Here is a 15,508-nt window from a genome sequence, read left to right on the forward strand (position 1 = left end):
TCACAGGACTAGAATATTCAACTCTTTTTGGCCTCCTCACTTTCACCCCCTCAGGTAACATCACAGAGAAGTTGTATAAATATAAGGTTTACGCTACGTATCACTTTATAAAATCGATAGTACATCTGATTTTATGACCATGGTCGTCTCTCCCTCTGTAGGTGAGAGATTCAAATATCGTTAAAAGATATCGCCACAAGGCAAAAATCCCCAAGTCAAGAATCACATCCACTGTGTCCCAGCCATCACCTCAATCACCAGGTGTCATGTCACTGATATCATATTGATAGACTAATTAATTAAATTGATCATGAGAGACACTTCGCATGGCGCCAAAATTTTCTTTTTCGGTGGTCGGATGGTTTAAATGGCTGAGCACTATGGGACATCTGAGTCCATCAGTCCCCTAGAACTTAGAACTACTTAAACCTAACTACCCCACAGAGATTACAACATCCATGCCGGAGGCAGGATTCGAACCTGCGACCGTAGCAGCAGCGCGCTTCCGGATTGAAGCGCCTAGAACCGCTCCGCCACAACGGCCGGCTTTCAGTAGTTGGATTGCAATCACCAGGCAGTTTAAATGGGAATTCCTGGAGGAGAGACGATTTTGTTGTTGTTGAGGAAAACTACTGATATCTGACATTTGAAGTTGACCACAGAAGTATTCTATCGCCAGCAACGTACATTTTGCGTAAGGACAGTGCTAAAAAACACAATCACAACCACTATATTAAGGTCACCCTGAATAAAAAGTGGTCATGCTCTACATTCACACACACGAGTCGCCGATAGCGTTACGATTTTTTATAGAAATGCTGTCAGCGATTTGAGATGAAGTCTTTCCATTTATGTATCTATCTGAGTTGGATCCTATGGAGATCTCTTTCAATCACTGCAGCCACTAGTGAGTCATATTCGTGGCACTCTCATATCTCGAAACGAGTCACCTTTTTCTGACCTATCTGGAATGTGGCTTTAGACAGTCCCTATGCATCTTGTAATTGTCCCTCAGTCTCTGTCCACCATCCCTGCAGCTTCGTCCATATGACCGTTCCAATTTAAGTTGGAAATGAACAAAAGACGCAAAGCGCTATATCTACCTCCTTCTGCATCCCATGTAGACTCAGGTTGAGGTGAGTCAATACGACAGGACCCTCTTTTCTGACCACTTGGTGTAAATGCAGATATTTTGTTGTAGCTCCTCAGCGGTGTATGATGTGTAAGGCCAGAGCCTAAACGAAGTTTTCTCCTACAACACGAGGTAGTAGTAGAAAAAGACAGTATGGGAACTGAAAGAAAGATGGGGATTTTGCTACTGCATTGCCGTGCATCTCCAAACTACATACAGCTACTAAAATTCGAAGCAAATCTGCATCTGTCAGGGTGCATTCATCTGTGTCACCTAAACATTCTCTCTATTATCGTTATTTTGTGCCACCCAACAGAGAATAAAAAACTACGAACTACAAAAGCTCCGTTAATGTCATCTGACAGAGACTTGATAAGATGTTTCTGCGTCCCTGTCTTCCGGTATATATATCGAAAACAAATACCATCTGCATGCTGGCATCGAGCATATGCGCCGACCCCACTCAGTGATCAAAGTCACTTGCACAGACCAGAGTAAAGTGTCATCGCCTGTACTGTAGGAGGACCATATCCCACAGACACTCAATCGCAAGATAGGGTCCCTGTGTTGTTGCTTGACATGCTTTTTTTCTGCTGTAACACGTCCAAGCAGCATATGACTACAGATTTTACACAACCATACTTTTTGTTTTTTCCACCACAACCTGGACGTCTGTGTCAGGTTTTAAACTGACATTGACACGTTTAGATCCGTTGGATCTAACTGAAAGCTGGACATTGCACGTTGTAAATTACGCTGCTGCTCCCACAATACACATGATTGGAATAAAATACAGTCACAGCATAAGGAAACTGGAAGAGTTTTGCGACTTTGTGGAGCGTTTCCAAACACCAAGTTGATTGATGACCTCTACATTTAAACTCGTCTTTCACAGTGACAGGGTAGAAGACGGCTCGGTGTTCCACTTAGATTGATTCATCATATTGCACTCGTGTATGCGATCCCCAGAAGGTGTTGCACCTCCACACAGACTCTTTCCCCATCTCAAACAAGTGATGTCAGTCAATCATTATGCAGTAATCAACAGCATAGCAGTGCATGGATGGGATGTAAAAGACACTGTCGATGTACTGTAATAAGAATCATAGCTGATAGTGCAAACAGTTTTAGCAACTTTGACAGTTTTTTTTCTCTAATTTCAAAGCTAACCAGTGACATGGCAGCATGGTTCCCGATTTCTGCATCTACGCTAAACCGCCCCTCCACTACTTTGCGAGTACAATTGCTAACGCAGATAGATGACTGTGCAGTACATCCATTTAGTGTTAATTCTCTAAAATTTATGCCAAAGAATACCAGACAGCTGTGTACATATTTTTACCACTTTAATCATAGTGCGTAATTTATGATTACAATTGTCCGTCTTTCCCTATATGGATGGGAGTCACAGAGCATTCTCTCATTCTTAGTATAATCAAGTCCGTCCCCGATTGCTGAATGGTCAGCGTGAAGGATTGTCAATCCTCTGGGCCCGGGTTCGATTCCCGGCTGTGTCGGGGAATTTTCCCCGCCCAGGGACTGGGTGCTGTGCTGTCATCCTCATCGATTGCAGGTCGTCAAAGTGGCGTCAAATTGAAAACCGGCACCCGGCGAACGGTCTGCCCGATGGGGAGCCCTAGCCATTCGATTAAATTAAAAAAGTATAATCACCGATTTAATCTGCAGCTGACCAAAAGCAGACCGCTACATTCTATGTTTTGTGAAGCGGCAGAGCGAGCTGAGTCTGTAACTGCTGTTCCGCACCAATTTTACTCATGGCACCCATCCAAGTGCACAGTATTTCTCCAGATGCGCGCATGTTGAGGAGGTTAGCATACATTATCGGTGTACAGTAGACGTGAAAGAATTGTGGTGATACAACAGACTGTTACGAAGAAGAAAAGTGCGGTTTTCATGCATGATGGAGCTCCAGACGGATGGAGTTTGAAGAATTGTACCTAAATCAACTGCGCTATCAATTCTAAAGTATAGTTCTAGTGTCTGGGCTCAGTAGCAAGAAGGTATTGGTAAGAGAGAACATACACACATGCACTCCTAAGGCTACATGGTTCTGCATAGTGCACACTACTCACATCCGATCACGGTTCAGAAATTATAGTATGCTCGCATCACTTCCTATAAAATGATTGTTAGTAACAGAGATTGTCTCTTACAAGGAAAGAGAAACGCATAATAGCGGTAATTGACATGTGAAATTACACGTCATGCCGCCACTAACTCCATTGACAGGACACCTGTCAAGCAGATGTATACACGGGGATTGCAGCCTCATAAACACCTGTTGTTAACTTAGAATCACCGTAGTTATGAAATAAACTCGATTTGATGCCCAAGATGTGGCAGAAAAAAGGAGTGTGTTGCATAGAACTTCGTTTGTCTAGAGAAAGGTACCGAAACAGCTTTTCCATCGATAGAAATGTTTCATCACACAGAAGTTGGAAGTCTTTTGATGACAGTGGTTTAGATAGGTTTGCTGTTAGGCATGTAGATAGGATTTAATTCACACACAGAACGCGTAGTTGTATACGGGTCGATCACAACTAATGTACCCCGAGAGAACAATGGAAAAAATGGTTAAATGCATGATAAATGACCTGCAGCAATACCTTCTACTCTCCTTCTCAACTGATCATCTACTTCCTATCGTCCTTTAACGCAGAAAGTTTAGAGACAGGTGGCTCTATTTTCCAGAAAAGCAAAAGACAGCAGTCACCTTGCATGTATCATTATTACCTAAATAGACATACAGTAGAATGTTGCCATATAGAAAATGTTTGTTAGCTGATACCCAAGGTTGTGATTGACGGAGAGTACAGAGAAGCACATTGTACTGTTTGTTAGGGTTTAAAGCACCTAAACAGTCTTGCACAGGGTCAAACACGCGATCCATTCTGTAGCTGTATACTGCAATCACCCCTGCCAATAATACAACGCTCTTTAGTTAAGGATTGAGAAGTAGCGGCTCTGGTCTCGCAAACTGACATACGGCCGGGAGAGTGGTGTGCTGACCACATGCCCCTCCATATCAGCAGCCAGTGACGCCTGTGGGCTGAGGATGACATGGCGGCCTGTCGGCCCCTTTGGGGCTTCATGGCCTGTGCGGAAGGAGTTCAGATTTTAGCTAAGGACACTTTATAAAAATTTATAAGGCTGTTGCCGATAACCTTGGTTTCATGCGACACATAAAGTGTTCTTCGAAAAGACCTTCGTCTTTGCTCCAGGGATTCCCATTTGAAGTACGTGGTGAACGTAATTCGACTACTGTAGAAGAAAAATTTCGCGACATGCGAAGTGACTTTCATGATCAATTTAATTAATTACCCTATCCATTTGATATCAGTGACATCTGGCGGCTAGAGGTGATGGGTAGGGCACCACAGATATGATTATTGACTTGGCGTTTTTTTCGTTGGGACGATATATTTTAAGGAAATTTGAATCTCTCACCTACAGAGGGAGAGACGACCATCGTAAGAAAATTAGAGGTAGTACAAACCCTTTATTTTCAACTTCTCTGTGCTGTTACCTTACGAGACTGTCAAAGTGGAGAGGTGTCCTGTGAGAACGGTAGATCTTAGTGCTCCATCATGAGCCAAAAATGAGTCCAAGCTGCAGTCCTGTACAGAATGTTCGCAACAAGTAACGATGCTTTAGCAATAGGGAAATGCGTGTCTCGTCCAATTTTTTCTACCTTCGAAAATAACTCGTATGAAAGGGAGAAATCTACATTTCGCGTGAGAAATTCGAGATGTTTGGTCAATAACATCACTGGCTCCGTTTGGGCAAAGTAGATATTTTAAAATGGTGGGTCTATGTTGGGGTGGAATTGTTTAGAACTGCAGTATACGTTCAAGCTGCAACTGCTTGTTTCGCAGTGCACCGTGGCTGGCTGAAGCGGCGGTCACGAGGAGACGGGAACCGGAAGTAACGGAGTAGCTCAGCCTGGGCAGGGTACAAAGAATGTGCCGACCTGTCTCATCTTGCCTATGGCAGCAATGGCTGACGAAGTGACAAGTGTGCTAGGTGAGTGCGACAGTGGCGAACGTGCGTGTGCTGCGTGAGAGAAGATTCAAAATGGTGGATGTTTGCGCTAGATGTATTGATAACAGGCGAACTAAAATGGTTCAAATGGCTCTGAGCACTATGGGACTTAACATCTGTGGTCATCAGTCCCCTAGAACTTAGAACTACTTAAACCTCACTAACCTAAGGACATCACACACATCCATGACCGTTTAAGTAGTTCTAAGTTCTAGGGGACTGATGACCTCAGCAGTTAAGCCCTATAGTGCTCAGAGCCATTTGAACCATTTTAGAACCAATTCAGGAATTCTGTGGTGCTTTAAAAATCTAGTCGCGACGCCAATTCCCCTATTGCCTGCAATCTCCGACATTTAGCCACGACAACTACTACTACTACGGATTCGATCGTGGTTTGAGTGTGTCGTGTTTAACAATTCTCAATACATCGTCGTGGACTCTGTCTTGCAGTGGTATTTGTTATTGTCTCTATCCTATCACGTAGTGGAACTCTCCTCCGCCTCCTTCTTCCGAATGTAGCGGAGAGAACAAATTTAGCAAGCCTATAGTACGTTAAAAACCCAGTCGTGACGTGAAATTTCACGACTGATGAATTTATAGTTTCCGATATTTCGGTACAGGCGGGCAAGGCCGGCGCGGTCGTCGGTCTGCCTCTCCCAGCTGGTGCAGATGGAGGTACCCTGACGTCGGCGGATTGCGCGCTTTGTGATCGCCAGGATTCTTTTTCACGATATGTTTAGAGGAAACATTGCGGTGGAGGAGGGTGTTTATGCTCTCAAACGTCGGTGTATACTAAACCTCAGATACATTTAACACTACGATCTTTTTGTGACGGAAATTTCTACATCTACATCTGCGTGATTACTGTGCTATTCACATTAAAGTCGCCTGGTAGACGGTTTAATGAACCACCTTCAAGCTGTCTCTCTACCGTTTCACTCTCGAACGGCCCGCGGGAAAACGAGCGCTTGAATTTTTCTGTTCAAGCCCTGATTTCTCTAATTTTATCGTGATGATTATTTCTCCCTATGTAGGTGGGTGCCAACAGAATGTTTTCGCAATCGGAGGAGAAAACTGGTGATTGAAATTTCATGAGAAGATCCCGTCGCAACGAAAAACGCCTTTGTTTTGATGATTGCCACTCGAATTCACGTATCATGTCTGTGACACTTTCTCCCATATTTCGCGATAATACAAAACGAACTGCCCTTCTTTGTACTTTTTAGATGTCATCCGTCAGTCCCACCTGATGCGGATCCCACGACGAACAGCAATACCCCAGAATAGGGCGGACAATCGTAGTGTAAGCACTCTCTTTGGTACACCTGTTGCACCTTCTAAGTGTTTTGCCAATGAATCGCAGTCTTTGGTTTGCTCTACCCACAATATTATCTGTGTGATCGTTCCAATTTAGGTTATTTGTAATTGTAACCCCTAAGTATTTAGCTGAATTTACAGCCTTCAGATTTGTGTGACTTATCGCGTAATGCCTGTTGAGAGGCCAGACAAACGTATGGTTCCTGAAGAGGAGCAGCAGCCTTTTCAGTAGTTGCAGGGGCAACAGTCTGGATGATTGACTGATCTGGCCTTGTAACACTAACCAAAACGGCCTTGCTGTGCTGGTACTGTGAACGGCTGAAAGCAAGGGGAAACTACGGCCGTAATTTTTCCCGAGGGCATGGAACTTTACTGTATGGATAAATGATGATGGCGTCCTCTTGGGTAAAATATTCCGGAGGTAAAATAGTCCCCCATTCGGATTTCCGGGCGGGGACTACTCAAGAGGACGTCGTTATCAGGAGAAAGGAAACTGGCATCCTACGGATCGGAGCGTGGAATGTCAGATCCCTTAATCGGGCAGGTAGATTAGAAAATTTAAAAAGGGTAGTTAGATATAGTGGGAATTACCGAAGTTCGGTGGGAGGAGGAACAAGACTTATGGTCAGGTGAATACAGGGTTATAAATACAAAATCAAATAGGTGTAATGCAGGAGTAGGTTTAATAATGAATAAAAAAATAGTTCAGGTAAGCTACTACAAACAACATAGTGAACGCATTACTGTGGCCAACATAGACACGAAGCCCACGCTTACCACAGTAGTACAAGTCTACATGCCAAGTAGCTCTGCAGATGACGAAGAAATTAAAGAAATGTATGATGAGATACAAGAAATTATTCAGGTAGTGAAGGGAGACGAAAACTTAATAGTCATGGGTGACTGGAATTCGATAGTAGGAAAAGGGAGAGAAGGAAACGTAGTAGGTGAATATGGATTGGGGGGAAGAAATGAAAGAGGAAGCCGCCTTGTAGAATTTTCCACAGAGCATAACTTAATCATAGCTAACACTTGGTTCAAGAATCATAAAAGAAGGTTGCATACATGGAAGAAGCCTGGAGATACTGGAAGGTATCAGATAGATTATATAATAGTAAGACAGAGATTTAGGAACCAGGTATTAAATTGTAAGACATTTCCAGGGGCAGATGTGGACTCTGACCACAATCTATTGGTTATGAACTGTAGACTAAAACTGAAGAAACTGCAAAAAGGTGGGAATTTAAGAAGATGGGACCTGGATAAAATGACTAAACCAGAGGTTGCACATGGTTTCAGGGAGAGCATAAGGGAACAATTGATAGGAATGGGGGAAGGAAATACAGTAGAAGAAGAATGGGTAGCTTTGAGGGATGAAACAGTGAAGGCAGCAGAGGATCAAATAGGTAAAAAGACGAGGGCTAGTAGAAACCCATGGGTAACAGAAGAAATATTGAATTTAATTGATGAAAGGAGAAAATACAAAAATGAAGTAAATGAAGCAGGCAAAAAGGAATACAAACGTCTCAAAAAGACACGTGAGAACCGGAAGCCGGTTCCTTCACGGGCGTCTCCGAAGGGGCGGCCTCGACAACAGGAACAACGCCAGATAAGGTGTCACGGATCTTCTGCACAGTCGTGAAAGCACCTGTTGTGTCCTCATCCACGTTTTCAGACTGAGAAAGGGGGTCCTTTACTGGAAACCATCTGCTGCATCATCCTGTGTTCGGCGACACTTGTGAGAAATCATGGCGGGCACATCGAAATTAACGGCATCAACATCCCGACGCAAGGACAGCGGGAGAAAATCACGGGCGTTGTCGATCAACAGATCACTGCGTCCCTCAGTAACAGGGAGCGGAAATACGGAAGCGTCCGATCCCGCCCGTCTGCTTTGACCCATGACGGCACAAATATGGCGGAAACGACCATAAACCACGATTCCAATATGGCGCATATAAAGTCGGTACGTACACATTATGAGGACGAAAATACATCGAAAAACAAACACACACACTTTCCACAAAAAGCCTAATGACACTAACGGGACAAGCGTGGGAAATGGGGTGTTTTTGGGTGGGGAAAAACTAAATATAAACAAATTTAGACACCCACCCCCATACAAAACCACACAAAACGACGAAAAAATCCGACATCACAAAACTCCCCAAACACCACTAAACACATTATCATCTGGAATCGGACACTTCCCTTGACCTATATAGCTCAACAGCAGCTCCCGATCCCATAAATTAGGATCAAACACTTCCCTTGGCCTATATAGCTGAAAAACATCTCCCGATACCAATATCAACATACACAGCCACACATTGGGATCGAACACTTCTCGTGACCTGCGCACTGTTAATTTTATCAGTCATATCCATTCCTGAACAAAAACAACAACCGATTAATTTTACTACAATTACCACACTATATGCAGGGAACAACACTAAATTAACCATCACACAAAATCGTTAACTCACTAGAACGAATTCCACTACAAACACAGCCGACACTCGAACAGTTCTGGATAATGAGCAAAAGCAAACTGAGCCCATTACAACACACAAACGAAAACCCTGAACATACCACCAGAGAGCACAACAAACCACAATACGACGACATCTTCAAACACGCCACACTCACAAACCAAACTCCGCGCCGTCATGACGTCACGGGTCAAAGCCGACGCCTTGGATCGGACGCCTCTGTCGACCCTTTAATACCACCACATGCCACGGACAATTAGTACTGAAATGACCGGTTTGATTACAATAACAACATGTGCCTTCTTGGCCACTGTACGTAATATGGACCCTATAACCAAATACCTATAGATAAGAAGGAATATGTTTTGACCACCATTTCCACCGACCGAATGCCACTGTAGAACCGAAAGCGGTGCTGAGCAGAACAGCGTTCCTTTCGAATATGACGTATTTCCCCATAAGGAAGCAAAACGGGCCTCAGAAAATTGTCCTACACCTCGGGCGGAGGGTTAAACACCTTGACATTCCTATATATCACTTCTGCATTTACCAAGAGAACCATACTAGTGGAACCATCACGGTGCGTAAAGGGTTCCTGAGAACTGTGACGAGAAAGTATCTTATCAACCTGGAGCGAGTCAAGAAACAACAAAAACACATATAATTCGCTGTCAAAATATGCAGTGTGCACCTGATCAGTAGTGACTTAATTGTATCGACTAACCAGTCATGTATCTCCAAAGAACCGGGCTGGACGTGACGCGTGGATTTGTTGAAGGTGAAGCTGCCAGTAGCTGTGCGCGCAAGTTTCGTGGTAACCATGGTGGACATCACGGCGCGAGACGACGCCGCTACAGGAAGGGCCGCACGAACACCAAACACCAGCCGACAACCAGCGATGCGACGCGCACGGAGACCCACACGACACTAAACGGACACGAGGGAAACACGCAGCGCTACGGTAGAGGCGGAACTAAGACCACAACCAAGCCGCCCGACGCGCGAGCAGAGATCCGTAAAATTATCCGGAAGACTCGGAATAACGCGCCACGCAACGACTCCATAAGCAACACCGATTTGAAACAGTTGCCCATGAAGCTAACTGTGCTCCTTACCCGAATTTTCAACAGCTGTCTTCTGCAGGGATATTTTCCGACGGTATGGAAGACGGCTCGAATAGTTCCACTACCAACGCCAGGTAAAGACCTAGCAGAATCCAACAGTTACCGGCCAATTAGCCTCTTGCCGACCCTTGGCAAGGTGCTCGAGAGAGTGCTGTTGAAGAGGCTCCATGACACGCTTACAGCGCATGATGTTATACGACCCGACAATTCGGTTTCAAGGACAAATTATCTGCCGAACTTCAATTTCTACTGATCGCCGAACGGATACAAGAAGGATACAACAAGCAGCACTTCACGATTGGTGTATTCCTTCCCATCGAAAAAGCTTACAATAAGGTGTGGCGGCCCAACCTTATCGTCAAACTGCATCGCACTACCCCTATTGCGGATTGTTACATTGTACTCATAGACAGCTTTCTGCAGGACAGGAAACTGTATTTCCGAGTCGACGATAAAAACTCCGAAATGAAACTGATCTCCGCAGGAATTCAGCAGGGCTCTGTCATTTCGTCTCTGCTTTTCAACTTCTATGTAAATGACATCCCAACAGTCCCCCTTGTTACGGCGAGTTTTTATGTGGACGTTACCGCCTCTCTGACAACTGGACGACACTTGGACCAGCTAATCGCCAAGATGCAACGGCAACTTGCTGTAATGGAACGCTGGGCGCTGCAAAATAAGATAACGATCTACCAGACGAAGACGGCAGCCCATATGTTCACACGGAGGAAACGAGTTCTGAACGACAGATTCCAAATAGCTGATCAGTTTATCCCATGGTCGCTGGGAGTGAAGTCCCTCGGTGTCTACCTCGACAAAAAATTTACGCAGCATATTGACGACAAGAAGACGGCAGCCCAGAAGATGGCCAGGTCATTGATTCCGTTCGTGAAGAGTAAGGATCTCAACCCTGAGACTAAACTCCAACTGTATAAGGCAACGGTGGAACCCACAATGTTATATGGCTCCACCTCGTGGGGAACTACGTGCGCCTCCAACTACAACAAACTCCAAACGCTGCAAAACAATTGCTATCGATGGATCACAGGAGCTCCATGGTGGACAAGAAACGTCGACATCCGCACCGCACTCCACGAGACCACTATACAAGAGAAGCCTCTACGAGTTTTTGACAAAATCGATGCCCTTAGGGACGAAGTTCGACAATTAGAATCGGTAGGAATGGTAAACCCTGCAAGATGGCACAAGTATCGAGTACAGAAGTCACTAACGTTTCACCTCCCATAGGCAACCTGTCAACATAACAGTCTAGACACATCTCACCCTCCACAGCAGATAGACATCACCAAAGACAGCAGGCTAAAGGACCCATTGAGTGCCCAAGCCTAACTGAATGTGTAATAAATAAAGTGTTTTCCTTTTATCCTTACATCCCATCCTAGAAGAATAAGTCATCAAGGATGGTCCCTTCAGCCCACACTGAAAAAAAAAAAAAATACCCGACGCTCAAAGCGCGAATGTGACACACCGAGAGCTACCCAAGCAAGACTCACGACCCGTCCTCACAGCTTCAGATCAGCCAGTACCTCGTCTCCTACATTCCAAACTTCACAGAAGGTCTCCTGCGAACCTTCCAGAACTAGCACTCCCGGAAGAAAGGATATTGCGGAGACATTGAGTCTCGGTCCGGAACACAGTTTTAATCTGCTACGCAGTTTCATATCAGCGCACACTCCGCTGCAGAGTGAAAATCTCATTCTGGAAACATCCCCCAGGCTGTGGCTACGCCGTGTCTCCGCAATATCCTTTCTTTCAGGAGTGCTAGTTCTGCAAGGTTCGCAGGAGAGCTTCTGTAAAGTTTGGAAGGTAGGATACGAGGTACTGGCAGAACTGAAGCTGTGAGGGTGAGTCGTGAGTCGTGCTTCGGTAGCTCAGACGGTGGAGAACTTGCCCGCGAAAGGTCCCGAGTTCGAGTCTCGGTCCGGCAACAGTTTTAATCTGTCAGGAAGTTTCAGTTTCCCACCTACGAGCTGCTTATGTAAAACGAATTCGATAGGTCAATGTCTTTTAAGGAGGATCATATTCGTCTTTTCTGTTCTCTGAGAGGAGCATTTTTCCGCTGGTATACTCATCCTCATTCATCCCTATTACGGTCGGAGGAAAGCAATGGCAAACCACCTCCACTAAGACCTTGCCTAGTACAGCGGTTGCGGGCCTCCCGCATCGTCCCCTACGCTCCTCGGAGTATGGGACATCATCACCATCATCATATAGGGCGAACATTAATAAAACCGACAAACTTCAGGGACGGATTCCTGTCCGGAAATGAAGGAAGAAAGTCCTACGAACATATGTTCGGAATTGCATCATTGCCATGATAGATTTCTCTGACGAATGAAGGTTTCTCTGACCACCTGCCGTTTGTTCCTTGTGCGTTACGGGCTGTATGATCGACGCAGCGTACTGTAAGCAGCAGCAAGGTCCGGTATTCATGTCGGGAACAAGCTGAGATTGCGTACAGCGAAGCAGATTGAAACGGTCGAGAGGTAGCATGGCCGCCCCGCGGGATTAGCCGAGCGGTCTGGGCCGCTGCAGTCATGGACTGTGCGGCTGGCCCCGGCGGAGGTTCGAGACCTCCTTCGGCCATGGGTGTGTGTGTTTGTCCTTAGGATAATTTAGGTTAAGTAGTGTGTAAGCTTAGGGACTGATGACCATAGCAGTTAAGTTCCATAAGATTTCACACATATTTGGACATTTTTTGTGCGGTTCTAAGCGCGTCAGTTTGGAACCGCGTGACCGCTACGGTCGCAGGTTCGAATCATGCCTCGGGCATGGATGTGTGTGATGTCCTTAGGTTAGTTAGGTTTAAGTAGTTCTAAGTTCTAGGGGACTGATGAGCTCAGTAGTTAAGTCCATAGTGCTCAGAGCCATTTGAACCATTGTTTTGAACATTTTTGGTAGCACGACTATGCCAAAACAAAACAAGCAGGCAGGCGTCGGACTCTGCGTACACCAGATTTGGAGGACCAGGTTGTGCAGAATATTGATACGATTCCTAGTACACGCTTCAGACAAGAGGCCCGCTAACATGGTGTAAGCCAAAATGCGTTATGTCTATCCTGCCTGACAACCGCTACTATCCCTATCACCTGCAGTCCCATGGAGGTCACTTCGAACATCTGTGATTACGTGGATGCGATGCAGCTCTGTTCTGTGTTCCAGTACGATAAGTTCTCGTTGCACGCCCAACGTCCATTTCCAGACACATTTTCATTGGATATTTTTTCCTCCATTTCCAATTACAAATCCATCGCTGCGGTTTGGCAGTTTTGTTAATGTTCACCCTGTATGTTATTGTACCAAATTTTTTATGACTGTTATACTTCTGATATTGTGATTTAAGATAAATTATATTTATTATAAAATAAAGAAAATAAAGAAGCAGTTGAAAAAGATCGTGGGATGATGAAAGGCTTTAGAGTTTACAGCTGTGAGATAGTGATGAAAAACCGCAACGTTTCGTCGAAGAGTTGAGTAGTATACGCTGGAAGTGCCTAAATGCAAAGATTGTGGGTATCAGTTTAAGAGACTCATAGTAAGAGAAAAACAGACAAAGATAGGCGATTAATAGCAAATATTTATATTCCATGGATGTGTGATAAAATGCTGAAGTGATGATAGTATCTGATGATGATGAGTATGACATAACAAAACAAAGATAATGGTAACAAACAAGCTCAGTCGTCTCTACTCTGACACTGCAGGCAGAAATGGCATCAATGCACATTACACGAAAAAAACCATACAAATTGTTCCGAAAATATCCTGGACCTCTCGTCCATCGACAGACATTCCAGCTTCCTGCACATTGATCTCGGCGCCTATCCAAAAGGCACGCTGATTAGGCTTAGACGTGGTGCGGGCGTCGGCGGCAGCTGCCATCTGTGGGCCGGGCGGTAAGGCTCGCAGACGGTGCCTCTGATGACGTCAGAGACGCGGCCCGTGAAGACGTGGTAGTTGTACGCCTTGCTGTCGACCTCGCCGTACAGCAGCACCGGCAGCACGTTGTTCACGAACCACAGGTCCCCGCGGGCGTCCACCTGCAACCAGAAGGATACGATGCAATTCTGTCTGTATAAATAGAGCCCTGACCACTGAAGAATAAGAGAACTTCATTTTGATAAGATGTGTTTCTGGTTTCCTCCTTCTTCAGGTTGCTTAAGGTAATAACATACACTCTAAAAAAAATTAAAAAATACCGACACACCAAGAAGAAGTTATGCAAATTAGTCATGAAACTGATATTCACAACAGCAACGGAGGGTGAAACTTTGACAACGCCAGCCAGTCATGCCAGCGAGACGTCAGAAACATCATCAGACGAACGTCGGCCAAGAACCTGAGACAGAAGCCAACAGGCAGTTCGTCAAAAGTTGTAAACCTTGGCCGTCGATGAAAGATGTGTGATGCTGCAGTGCAACTTGACCGCACAACTGGCAAGGATAAGAGACAAGGGAAATGTCGTTACCAGGGCATAAAATCTTTGCGAATTTCATTCCGTGTTCTCAGCTGGGCAGTAATGGTTCAAATGGCTCTGAGCACTATGGGACTTAACTGCTGAGGTCATCAGTCCCCAAGACTTAGAACTACTTAAATCTAACTAACCTAAGGACATCACACACATCCATGCCCGAGGCAGGATTCGAACCTGCGACCGTTGCAGCACCGCGGATCCGGACTGAAGCGCCTAGAACCGCAAGGTTACAACGGCCGGCGCTGGACAGTAACTATGCCTCGCAGACAGATGGGTGATCAACATATGTAGATGTCAGAATTTGAGGGAGGACGTGTAGTTGGGCTCAAAGTAACCAGATGAATAATCGGCGGATCGCTCGATATTTGAATAGGAACGATGCCACTATTCGCCAATTTTGGCAGAAATGGGTCAACCACAGTGTCAAGAAGAAAGCGGTCGACCTAGAGAGACGACAGAAGGTGATGACCGACCAACAGCCAGAAGATGGAGTTGCATTCATTGAATCGTCGGAGAGTCTCTCAGAGACCCAGGTTCACCTTTACCAGCGATCCTACGTGCAACTGGTGCTTGATTGACCACAAGGACCATTAATAGGCAGTTCACAGAAAGGGGGCTGACCTCATGGTGACCCTTGCGCCAACTACCATTGACATCAGTACTCTAACAAGACCATTTGCAGTCGTGTAGGGCACTTTCGGCCTGAAATCTCATTGACTGCAACTGAAATGTCTTCAGTGATGAATCCCGTTTCGTACTTTGCCCCGATGACTAGCGAAGACGTGCCTAGAGACGCCCTGGACAACGGTGGGATACCAACCCGACTGCCGCCCAACATATGGTCCGACAACCAGGAGTGATGGTCTGGGGTGCCATTTCATTTCAT

The 15,508-nt window shown here is 45.4% G+C and overlaps 1 protein-coding gene across 1 annotated transcript in view; it reads right to left on the reverse strand.

Annotated features, from left to right (window-relative positions):
• Positions 1-13,707: 13,707 nt before the first annotated feature.
• The window catches only part of LOC124771031 (L-dopachrome tautomerase yellow-f2-like), a gene marked incomplete at its 5' end in the record, with an annotated part of 47,957 nt that continues 46,156 nt past the window's right edge, over positions 13,708-15,508 (reverse strand). Inside the window, one exon of the mRNA XM_047249271.1 lies at positions 13,708-14,188. Within this exon, the coding sequence (XP_047105227.1) occupies positions 13,970-14,188 (219 nt within the window). The remainder of the gene's footprint in view (positions 14,189-15,508) is intronic.

The sequence above is a fragment of the Schistocerca piceifrons genome, unplaced genomic scaffold, assembly GCF_021461385.2.
Source record: "Schistocerca piceifrons isolate TAMUIC-IGC-003096 unplaced genomic scaffold, iqSchPice1.1 HiC_scaffold_866, whole genome shotgun sequence".
NCBI lineage: Eukaryota > Metazoa > Arthropoda > Insecta > Orthoptera > Acrididae > Schistocerca > Schistocerca piceifrons.